A 12038-nucleotide genomic window follows, 5' to 3' on the forward strand; every position below is an offset into this window, starting at 1 on the left:
GCGGTAGAGGAAGGTTCTTCTTACGGGTGGAATTTTAAACCATTTAAGGCCACAGCCCAATTGTGCACCAATGTGCCTGGCATGAGCACCACAGCAGACCTGCATTGCCTGCACTCAGCAGGTAATTATGGGAACTGCTCATCCTTCTCTTCAGCACCATGGGCAGGAAACAAATTGATAGTGAGGAAGTCTCAAATATATACATTTATTCCACTTCTGTGGTCACTTTTACCCTGGAAATAAATAGTGGTGTTTTTCTACTGCAGAAATAAATGTGGTTTCTCTTGCAATGAATAATTTATTGCCACAGGAGAAAATTGACTTTACGGTTGGTCAAAAAGGCCATTGCTCACATGATTCTTTTTCTATTTCAGAAGTCATCCCCCCCAACTCACCAAAGTAAAGTGGATTATGCTGCCTACTAAGATATAAGAAAACATAAAAAAACACAGATTGAACACTTTTCACAGACAAACTAACTGCTTAGACTTATGTTTTTATTTCGGCTTACCTGGAGATTTGGCATATGAGGCATGGAAGCAGGAGAAATTAATAAGTGCGTATGAGGCCAGGAAGAAGTTGGAGATGATGGGCGCAATGACATTCAGCTCCGCTGCAAGAGAAACAGACCAGTGCATGAAGATCTGAGCAGGGACAGTGGAGGGCAAGGCGGGGGACGGGGAGCAGCTCTGAAGGCCTAGGAGCTCAGACTCTTCTGGAGATTGAAAACATAGCTAAAATCTGTAAGAAATTGAAAACATAGCCAAAAATCAAAGTTTAAGAAGTTTCTTTGAGGCTATGTACATATTTTCAGCCAACGTTTTCATGAGGTGAGACTCAAGACATGCCAATCAGAAAATAAACCATCCAGACCTCTGTCTACACCAGGGCTAAGTGCATAATGAACTCCTCTATAGCAATTTTGGAGGCACCAAATCAAGAGGCTCTGTAGGATGGAAATCTATGTAGTTTTAAAGGAGATAATGTAATGTGTACATTTTTAAAAAGTTGGTTGTGTGATCATTTAAATGCAGAAGGGGGCTGGTAAGATGGCTCAGCAGGTAAAGGTATGTGCTGCCAATCCTGACCCCCTGCATTAGATCTCAGGAACCCACGTTGAAGGAGACAACCTTCCACAAGTTGTCTTGACCTATTTACAAGTTCAGGCATGTGCACATGTGCACATGCCCATACACCCACACACGCACGCATGCATGAACGTGCACGCGCACGCGCACACACACACACACACACACACACACACACAAATGTAATACAACATTTAAATACAGTAGAGGGCAATAATTTGAAGTCTTAAACACTATATTACATTACTAGAATATCTCTATATAAACCATTTTTATTTTCTTAAAAGTCTAACAAATTGAATAGGAATTGTAGGTAGCCGCCCCCTACTTCATAGACACATAACACATAAATTATAGTTGTTCCTAGGGATTCACATGCAAAGAAGAACTCTTAGTTTTTGCCTTAAGAGAGAGCAAGGATTGTGAGCTGACAAATATGCCTTTTCATGGCCATGTGATTGCTTCTAGTCTGGGAAAGAAAACTCAAATTATAGTCCAGGTAAGTGGTTCTCAAAAAAAAAAAAAAAAAAAAAAAAAAAAAAAAATCAGCCTAGGATTGATTTGAGGAGCATGTAATATGCAGATTCCAAATCCTCAGTGAGTCTAACTAAGCAGCCCTGACTCTGGGCCTTCGAAACATGAACTTTCAGGACATCCCAGTGATTCTGAGCAGATGGCCAAGGAGCTGCATTTAAAGAAACGTTGGTATAGATGATTTAGCTTGCCAGTTTGGAGCTATCAGGCTAGTGCATGCTGCCAGGATGGGAGGGTGAGGGAGTCTCCAATTTCCCATGGTTAGGAAGTATTGCATTGGAAGAAGGGGTCGGTTGCACTTGTCAGGATGGGCTTCTAACATTCAGGTTCAAAGCCTGCAACCCCCTTACTTCCTCAAATGCCCTCTTATAAGGATTTCTTGCTTCCTTCTTAGACAAATGCCCAGATAGAGTCTTAATATAAACCAGCTAATTTCTCAAGCTAAAAGCAAAAGCCTGTGTAATGAGAAGGATCCTTAGCTTTCAATAGTACAAGAGAACTACACACCAATGAGAATGAATGCCATGGCTATCACAAAAGTGAGGAAGTATCCTCTCAGGGGCTCGTTGTTTTTCCCATAGCCCTTGGCGAAGAACTGCAGTCCTTTGAAGATGTTGTCCTTGCACAGAGCCTAATGGGAGAAAAGAGAAGACATTTTTCACTTATATTTATGCACTGGCATTTTCTCTAGGTGATTCAGAAAAGAAGATTTGGGAAAGATTAAACGGTGCACAATATGAGGCTCAACACTGCGGCTCATCATCCTTTATATTATTGGAATCGCTCTTGACTTTGTGACAGTCAAAGCATTTGAGCCAGATGCAATCATTAACGGTTTCAGAAAGTGATGGAAAGTGATTGCTGGTGGGAACTGCTATTTTGGATGGTTTCACATGCAGTGAAGACAGTGCACACTTCCATGGCTGTATTACCTGGAATACTTTGGGCGCACTGACTAAGGAGGCCAGGGCTGAAGAGAGTGTTGCCGAAAAGATGCCCGCAGTGATGAGGGGGCCGAACCCTGACACCATGCTCATGACCTTGAGAAGAGAGAAGGGTTTGGATAAAGCAGCTCATCCAATAGACAGTCTGAAAGTTAATTATTCTTCAACACAGTTTCTTCCTTCTCCACATCCTGTGATTTGCAATCTTATAAACCAATGCTCGCCACCCCCCACCCCACCCCCCACTTCACTCTTGAACTTGGAATACTTCTCTTTTCAAGATGTAATGACCTTCCCCCACCCCAAGCACTAGATACCCATCACAAAATACTTTAAAAAACAAAACCAAACAAAACAAAAAAAAAATAAAAAAAAAAAAAAAAAAACACTGAAAAACTAAGGAATGCTCTCAAGGACTTTCACAGCGTCTTCCTTGTGCTCTCAGTAGCTCTGGTGGGATAAAGTCCTACCCCACAGCAACTGGTGTTGAATAGGTGTGAGGACCACTTGCCTGCCATTGGTCTTTTTAAGGCATTGGTTTTTCTTCTACTAAAGAGTTTCCAAACTTTTGCTTTTCTTGTGCTCTTTAAGCATAACTTTATTTTATTTTTTTTTTTTGAGATAATTGAGATACTCATGGTTTGCCTCAGAATAATAGTGAAAATGATACCAATCTGGTCCCTGGGAAGAGATTTTTATATGTTTATGAGGAGCCTATCAGCTTGAGTCATATTTTGGAATAATGATTTCAGCAGAGTTGATATCTGTGTTGGTTGTCACAATGCAGACCTCTCAGTCCACTTACTTCTTTACTGACTATGTAGGACAGTTAGGATGTCTTAGGTCCTGTACTTTCCCCATGTTGCTTGGCTCTCATTTCCATCCCAGTTTCTCATTCACAATTGGTCCTTGCCCTGTCTCTTGGCCTGTACACAAAATGCACGCCAAGTGCTAGCTAGCCTCTTCTTTCCAGAGTTGACTCCAAGCTACCGAACAACATGGTGTTCCCTCCTGGAGGCACCACCCACACCACCTACTGACTTCTTACCATAGTGCCCAAAAAGCATAGGAATTGCTATCACATGATGCCTGTGTGGCTTCTTCTCTCCCACACCACCTGCTCCCCGCTTAATTCCAATCAATCATGTACTCAATTGCAGACCCAGAAGCCTCACTGTGCTTGATATTCTGAAAATGCAGACAATAGCAACTATTTGCCCCCCCCCCCACCTCTATGAGTTCATACCTGAAAATTGTTCATCAGCCCGTACTGACACGGTTCATGCTGACATCTTGAGAAGTCGTAGCCCAGCCCACAGGCTGCAGATCCGTTACAATTCATCCCAGAGATGATGGTGTCATTCATGCTTCCAGTGGCATCTCTGACCACACATGCCGCTGAGGAGACAATGTGCCTGTCATTTCTTTTTCCCTTGCTCCTTTTCAGTGCTAGGGACAGAGCCAAGGGCCTTGTGCTTGTGAAGCAAACACTGTGGCACTGAGCTAAATCCCTGACTCCCCTCATCCCCCATCGTCTCATCATCTTGTCATGCCTTTGTCAGAGTCCTGCTCTCTGAGGGTTTTCTTCTAAAACATGCTCAGTTGGCACTGAGTCTGAACACATATTTTCAGAGCCTGTGCTGACTACCAGTTCTTTTTGAGACACGGTCCCCGGAGCTCCCAGCCTCTGAGTCCTGTGAACACCCTGGTTTATACAAGCTGTCACTCACACTGCCTTGGTGGTCCTCACGCCTAGGGTATCTTGTAGGAGGTTTGGGAACTGAGACAGTGTCTTATTTTCTGATCTCCTAAAGCATGCGGTGCTCTGGCATAACATGTACACAGCTCACATCTAGTGCAGTTTTGCTGATCACGTTTTTTTTTTTTTTTAATTCTCGTTACCTGAGAGGCAATCAAGGGAAGGCACTAAGGAATTTAATAACTGAGATAATGTGGTCTTGTTTTCAACTAATTCTTTGCATACATTTTAGAAACAGAGTAATAATTCTACTTTAGATGTAATTTTAAAAACTTTTCAATGAGATTATAATGAAATCATAACATTTTCTCCCCTTCTCTGCCCTCTCTCCAAACCCTCTCACATACCCACCCAATTTGCTCTTTCAAATTCATGGCCTCTTTTTTGTTTAGTTGGTGTGTGTGTGTGTGTGTGTATTTCTAAATACATGAATTTAATGTGTGTGGCCTGTATACTGTTTGCCTGTATGTTTTCAGAGATGGCCATATAGTATTTGATTACCAATTGCTGTGCTCTTTCCTGGGGAAGACTACTTCATCTTCTCTCAGCATTCCTTGGTTCCCTATAGTTCTTAGTGTATTGTTGAGGCTTTGTGTGCTTTCCTAACCCCACCCCCACACCTCCCCATTCACATTAGCGTGTCTATTGGCATCCTCCTTGTTCAGGTCACATGTATGTAATTTTAATTGCTTTAATAATAAAGATAGCACCTCCCGATGGGTAGGATGGTTGCACAGTTTCTGCCTATGTGAGCACAGGTATAAAAGACAGAATAAAAAACATTAGGCTTCATCCCAAACAGAAATCTAGGCAGGACCTTGGGAATCCCCAGAGGAAGGAAGGAAAGAAGCTGAATAGAGTAGCAAGCTCAGCAGAACTTCACCTGCACAGTTCCCTGGCTGGGTGATGGGACTCAGAAGCCACTCCCAAAAGATAAGCTAGGGGGAGGTCAGGCAGTTCCACCCCCAGCACAAGCCAAAGCCCTCATGAGCTTAAATCCAGCTGTGGTATTTGGAGACACAGTGATTTCTCCAGCTCATGAGGCAGCACTGGTGAGAGATCCTGTTTTGTTGATGGGATTCAGGGCCATGGAGGTTAGAAGGCATCTAGAAGATCTTCCTTTGGGCCTGCTAGAACCCTTTGGTGAGGGATGGTCCAGAGAGGCAGTTGTAGAGAGCAGAGAGCTGGACATTGAGGACTGAAGAGTACAGGTGGCCGTCAAGCCTAGCGTTTGATGCCTCAGAGCCTGAAACTTACAGGCAGATGGAATTCTGAAGATAACCATGGCTCACTGCTTTCGAGCCCTAGGACTCGGAAGTTCTAGCGGTGCACCCGCCAGCAGGTGATTAGTACCCAGGAGGCCTTGCAGTACCACGTCAGGTCATCCTAGTTCTCAGTTCAGTGGTTGCTCCCACGTCCTCACATCCTTCTGCTAGAACAGGCACTTCAGGTTTATGATCTGGGGGTCTCAGGAAAGTGAGAGAAGCTGTCCATCTTACAGAGGGACACTGAGTGGCCAGCAGAGGCCCCTGGTGCCCTAAGAAGAACAGCTGCTGTGCAGTGAACCCTGGCAGGCATCCTGCACTTGTCCAGTACAGACTAGGCAACAGAATAAACCAGCAGAGAGAAGAGAGCCCAAAGTCAACTGGCTCCCCTCCCCCAGTGCTTGTAACTAGCAGTTTCAGTTCTGAAGACGCTGGCAGGAGTCTAGCATCATTTCCCCTACTGTGGGATTCCTTTCTTTTCTGTCCTGCATCTTTAGCAGTATCTTTGCTGTATTATATCTTTTGAAACTTCTTAATATTTATACTTAACTTTCTTCATACACTCATGTTATTTTATGCATTTTTTTTACCCCCACTTTGAGCAACATTTTATTTCATCTTTGTTTCTTTTCTGGCTTTTCCCCATACCTCTCTACATTTTATAGTATTTTGGATTTGCTTCATTGGCTTTTTATCTTTTCTTTTCTTTATATTTTCAACTGTGTGTTTGTGTGTATCTTTGTGGGTGTGTGTACATATGAGCATCGTTACTTAGGCCTTGGATCTCCTGGGTCTGGAGTTACAGGTTGTTGTGAGCCACCCAATGTGGGTGCTGGGAACCAAACGTGGGTCCTCTGCAAGAGCAGCACATGCTCTTAACACCTATCTAGCCACCTCTCCAGCCAGACTGCTTATTTTCTCTTAATATTCTTATGCCTTTTAGTTTTGTCCTGTTTAATATATTTATTCAACTTTGTTTTTGAACTTGTCTCACAATCAGGAAATATTTTTCCTTTAAATTTTTTATGTTTCTTTTCATTCCCTTTCTTCTCCACCTCCTTCTTTTCCTCTTAGCTCTTTAACCCCACTTCTTCTATTTCCTTCATCCTTCTCCACATCCTTCCTGTATCTCATTTGTTTCTCACTTTATATAGCACATGCCATTCTCAGCTCGTTGTCACTGGTTATGTATTAGTGGCTGTAGATGATTTTAAATGGTTTTTTGTGTTTCATGTGGTTTGATGTTATTGTTGGTACAGAGGTTTATTCCCTCCTTGTTCACTAGTAGGGATTTAGATCGCAAGAGAAAGTAACCAAATAAGAAAGACCAGCCCCCACCAAAAAAAAAAAAAAAAAAAACAAAAAAACCTAGAAGCCATATCTAAACCAAGAGATGCACTAACCACCACAAACATAAGATACTTCAAAAAAGGCAGCAGCATGACTCTTCTAAGAGATTATAACTCCGTGAGCACCAAACCCAAAGATAAAGAGATCTGCAAAATGCAGTGTGATGATTTCAGTTTTCTGGTAAAAATGATCAATAACCTAAAAGAAGATACGAACTATCAGATGAATTTGATCCAGGCCATAGAGAGAAGCATCAGCAAATAGGGGGGAAAAGTCATCAAAATGAAGTGGATCATCAACACAGGCAAAAAAGTCAGCAACACAGACAACTCAGTAAAGATACAAAGACTTCAGAAAACAAAACCAAAAACCAAACCCAGAGCACTGAAAATGAAAAACTCACTGAATCAAATAAAAAAAAGCACAGCAGAACCGATCACCAAAAAAACCTGACAAGCAGAAGGAAAAATATCAGAGATGAAGGATGGGGTTGATGGAGCATGGCGTCCAGATACCAGCACAGAAAACAACAGTAGCAAACAAGCGTGACCACATCTAAGGACTCTGAGACTATAAAGCTCAGAATCACAACACAGAAGGAAGAGGACGGCACTAAGGACATCAAGAACCTACTGAATTATACCAGAACCTTTCCAAATTTAGAGAAAGACACAGATATTCAAGCACCAGAAGCATTTAGAGTTCCAAGAACCCAAAGCGAATAACTTGACCAGCAAAGTCATCTTTTAGAATCAATGGAGAAATAGGGCTCCAAGAACAGGCACTGATTATGGCAGTGATATGTGTCAAACCCGCACTGCAGAGGATGCTTAAAGGGGCATCGTGTGCAAAAAGGGAAGGGGGAATGAGGTACTTACAGCATAATATCATGAATAAGACGAATTGAGGAAAAGAAAACAAAGGTCAACATATGCTGGTAGGGAAAGATGAACTCTTAGTTGGTGGGAATGTAAACTTGTGTAGCCCCTATGGGAACCAGTATGAATATCCCCTGAGAAACTGACAATAGAGTTAATGTAAGACCCAGACATACTCTTGGCTACATACACAAAAAGTTCTAAGTAGACATATCACGGAGGTATGTGTACTTCCATGCTTATCACTTCCCTGTCCACAATAGTCAGGACATGGGAGTAGCTTAAATGTCTGTCAACATATAAACAGGAGAGCATGTGTGATGTCTACACAGTGGAACTGTATGCTGCCAGAAAGAAAAATGAAATTATGACAGTGGCAAGAAAATGGACACATTTGAAAATCATGTTGAGTGAAACAAACCAGCCTCAGACAGATAAATACTGCGTGTTTTCTTTCAAATATAGAACCTAGGTTTAAAATTATACATACACGTGAGTGAATAAGTGTTTGACGTTCATGTAACTAGAATGGAGGTTATGAGAGAAGATGAAGTAGTGTTAGGAGAGGTGAGAAATAGGGTAATAGGATACAGGAAATAGGAAAGTAGAAGCAGGAAGTGACATGGGGAAGAAAGAGGCAAGGAGAAGGCATGGAGAAGAGCCGTGGAGATGGGAACAACTCAGAACCAAGTGTTCTGACAAGTACTTCTGTGGTTGTTGTAAAGGCATGCATCCCTCTGTATGTTACCTGAACAAAATAAGTACATAATAAGGCTAAATATAAAAAATGGCTAAATATTAGTATTTCCTAACATGCCATTAATGAGACAATCTTACTTCTTTCTGTTTCATTATTTGCACACATTTGAATGCTTCCATTATTTTATATTATAAACTTTGCATGATGACTATCTTTGAGCATTAATATTTTCTTCCAAATTTTTAAATATTTCTTCAGGGTTGAGTCTCCGAAACAGAATTGTGAGCATTTTAAAAGACTTCGTTTTTAGATGCACTTATGTGGCCTTTTATGTGTATGTATGCTTTGCCTGCATGTGTTTATGAGCACTGTGTATGTGCCTGGTCCCTGCAGGTCAGATGAGGGCACTACAGCCTCTGAAACTGGAGATACTGATGGTTGTGAGTCACCATGTGGGTGCTGATAATTGAACCTGGGTCCTTCTCAAGAGCAACGAGTGTGCTCAAGAAGAAGAAAAAAAAAAAAAAATGAACGGAATGGAAATCATCATGCTAAGCAAAATAATACAGAGTCAGAAAGGTAAATACTGCAACTTTTCCCTCATATATAGACTTCAGATTTAAATCTAGATGTCTATATATGTGTGTGTGTGTGTATATATATATATATATATATATATATATATGTGTGTGTGTGTGTGTGTGTGTGTGTTTGTGTCTACATATATGTATACATATCCATATCCATATACATGATGTGGAAGTAGAAGGGGGACTAAGTAGGCAGAGGAAGGATACTAAAGGGAGGTGAAGGGGGGGTATAAGAAAGTGCTGTGGAGGAGCAAGGATGAGAAAATACAATGATGTGTTAGAAGATATTCGATTATACTGTGAACCCCAAATTTGCATTTGTGTTAATTAAATATACTTAACCTTGGGTCAGGAGGCTATATTAGTTGACAGAAAGTAATCATAGAGTACCAGAGAGCACCCGGGAGAGATAGAGAGACACAGGAAGTAGTAGGGTGGGGTCTGGAGAGGTGCAACTTTTTCTGGTTTGGAGAAATAAAGCACTGGTCTTCTGTGGATGCCAGCAAGGAGAGACACTTAGCTAGTTGCTACTTAGCCTCTTGGAGCTTGCAGGTTTTCACCCCAGCCTTTATCTGGAGTCTTACTCATCATTAGAATGATAGAGATTTAGTTAAAGCTATCTTTAGTGGCAGAGACAGGGCCAGTGCCTGTGGGAGCAGAATTCTTCTTAGGCTGTGGCCTGAGAGGCCAGGCTGCTGCTAGATAAGCAGGCTGGTAACTGCAGAGTCGCAATGTAGATTAAGGCACAGCCACTGTGCCGAAGTTAAAACAACAATGATGCATAGGAATAAGTCAAGGAAATGAAACAAAGAGAAAAGATGGAGTATATATTTTAATTCTTTTACTTTCCTTATGAGTTTTTCTGACTATTATCTCTGCCATTGTGTATTTGATAGTTATTGAAATACACTAAAATATACATGAGGGTTTAAAAATGCATAAATGATAGGTTCTTTGTAAACCAAATGCCAATTAATAAGATGTTAATTTTGACTTTCCATTCCACCCTGAGTGGCCTCTTATTCGTTACCTTTAAGACAGCTCCCATAGGAGGCCTGCTCCTTTCTAAATGGAGATGAAGGAGTTGTAGAAGGGAAGCAGGATAACTGGGAAGGGGGAGGGACTTTGAAGAGAAGAGGGAGGGGAAACTGTAGTTGGTGTGTAAAATAAATAAAAAAAATTTGTTACTTAAGTAATAATAAAAAACACAGCTCCAAAGGTAGCTCATTGGTCTGAGGGTATGTCTTGCTGATGGTCATGGGTTCTAACTCTAGGTAAGCCTTTCCATTAGGAACATTCAGAACCTATGTAAAACCAGGCATGGTAATATGTGTCACCAAGCTCCTAACATGCACCTGCTGTCCTAAAACCACATTTGGAAGATGCCGCCCCAGATGGCTTCGGTGTCATTCTAAAGTTATTGATGTCCTAACACACTGATCAGCCAATGTCTTCCTGTGTAACTCAGCACAGAATGCCACAGGGCACGGAACAACCTTACCAGGTTTCTCACACAAGAAGCAGCAAGACAGGCAACAGTCTTAATATTTTTTTTTTTCAGAAATCAATTGAAGACATACTGACTTTTCCAATTCTTTTCTTATAGCAAGCAGAGAACTACTGGAGTTTATCCTTTGGTCAAATGGCCACTGGGCTTCCATAGTTGTCGAACCCTGGGTTACATTCCTCACTATGTACTGAAGAGAATTTCTTTTCTTTGTGTTGGAAAATGCATTCCTTCCTTCCCATTATGGCATAAGCATGCTGTGTCTCCAAGAGAAGTGGCCATAGGCAGGGGGTTGAGCCAGCCCCATGCTTCTGGGTAAATCCAGCACAGCATATGTGCCTTTTACAGCTACCACAAGGCTGGCTTCCACACTGCTAACAGCTGGGCTGGGCTGATTTCCTGGCAGCTGGTGTCAATGACACTTCCAAGTTAGACATGAGATATTCCTCATCTTTTATAGTTTCCTTTGACAGGTTTGGGTTTGGGTTTTGTTTGATCCTCCCCCCCTCCTTTGCTCTGCTCTTGTTCTCATGTCCTCAGAGGGCAGTGCTAGAAGTGACAGCTTTCCCAGCAGTATGATCATCAAGGGTGCCAAGGTGGGGCCTTCTTTGGGCCAGGGCATAACAATTTGATAGGCTTTTTAAAAACACTGATCCAAAGATGTCTGTGTTGCATTTTAATTGCATCAAAGGCCCCCGAAGATACATGCTATTAAGAACCAAGAAAGGAAGTAAAATTTCTGCCTTTAAAAACAAAACAAAGCTTTCTACTCATGTCCCATGGAAAGCCATTAGATGAGCCATTAGATGAAATTCTGACATCAGGGATGTTTTACTCACCTACACAAATAGCAACACCTATGTAGGCAACAGTGGTGATGAAAATGGCCAGCATGGTTCCTCTAGGGATGGCATCTTGGGGATCCTGTGAGAAATTATGCAGAGGAGAAAACAGAGCTGAATAAAAAACAGAGAGCTAGTAGTTATTTCTGTATTTGCAAAATGTTAAACTATGCTTCCTGAGGCAAGCTCTAAGGAAACTATCTAGTAAATGGCGAAGTGAACAGTCCTTTGGACAGAGTATTTAGAGTGAATAATGGTGTATAAAACTTGGTACTGCATATAAACTCACAGAGCTTGTACCATTCTGTACCAAATGGGATTCTAGAACTGAAAGGAAAAGTAGACACATGCCTACATCCCTAACCCCGAAGCCATTTCCAATTGATAAGCACTTGTAAATGAGAAATTAGCTTTCTCCAAGGGAATTTCATTGGGTAAACAATCCACTCTTAAGGGTAGGCTTCATATGCACCAGTAAAAGGCCAACAGAAAATGAACTCAATGGCATCTTTGTCTCATGATAAGTCAGGCTTTTTTTTTTTCCTTACATGTACTTTGTGCATATATATACACATATATAC

General features: G+C 41.6%; 1 protein-coding gene across 1 annotated transcript in view; it reads right to left on the bottom strand.

Annotated features, from left to right (window-relative positions):
- The window catches only part of Slc12a1 (solute carrier family 12 member 1), an 80737-nt gene that overhangs the window by 43202 nt on the left and 25497 nt on the right, over positions 1-12038 (bottom strand). Inside the window, exons 9-13 of the mRNA XM_051183506.1 lie at positions 11455-11539; positions 3813-3964; positions 2555-2662; positions 2130-2253; positions 512-613 (exon numbers count right to left, since the gene is read on the bottom strand). Coding sequence (XP_051039463.1) covers positions 512-613; positions 2130-2253; positions 2555-2662; positions 3813-3964; positions 11455-11539 — 571 coding nt within the window. The remainder of the gene's footprint in view (positions 1-511; positions 614-2129; positions 2254-2554; positions 2663-3812; positions 3965-11454; positions 11540-12038) is intronic.

The sequence above is a fragment of the Phodopus roborovskii genome, unplaced genomic scaffold, assembly GCF_943737965.1.
Source record: "Phodopus roborovskii unplaced genomic scaffold, PHOROB, whole genome shotgun sequence".
In the NCBI taxonomy this organism is placed as follows: domain Eukaryota; kingdom Metazoa; phylum Chordata; class Mammalia; order Rodentia; family Cricetidae; genus Phodopus; species Phodopus roborovskii.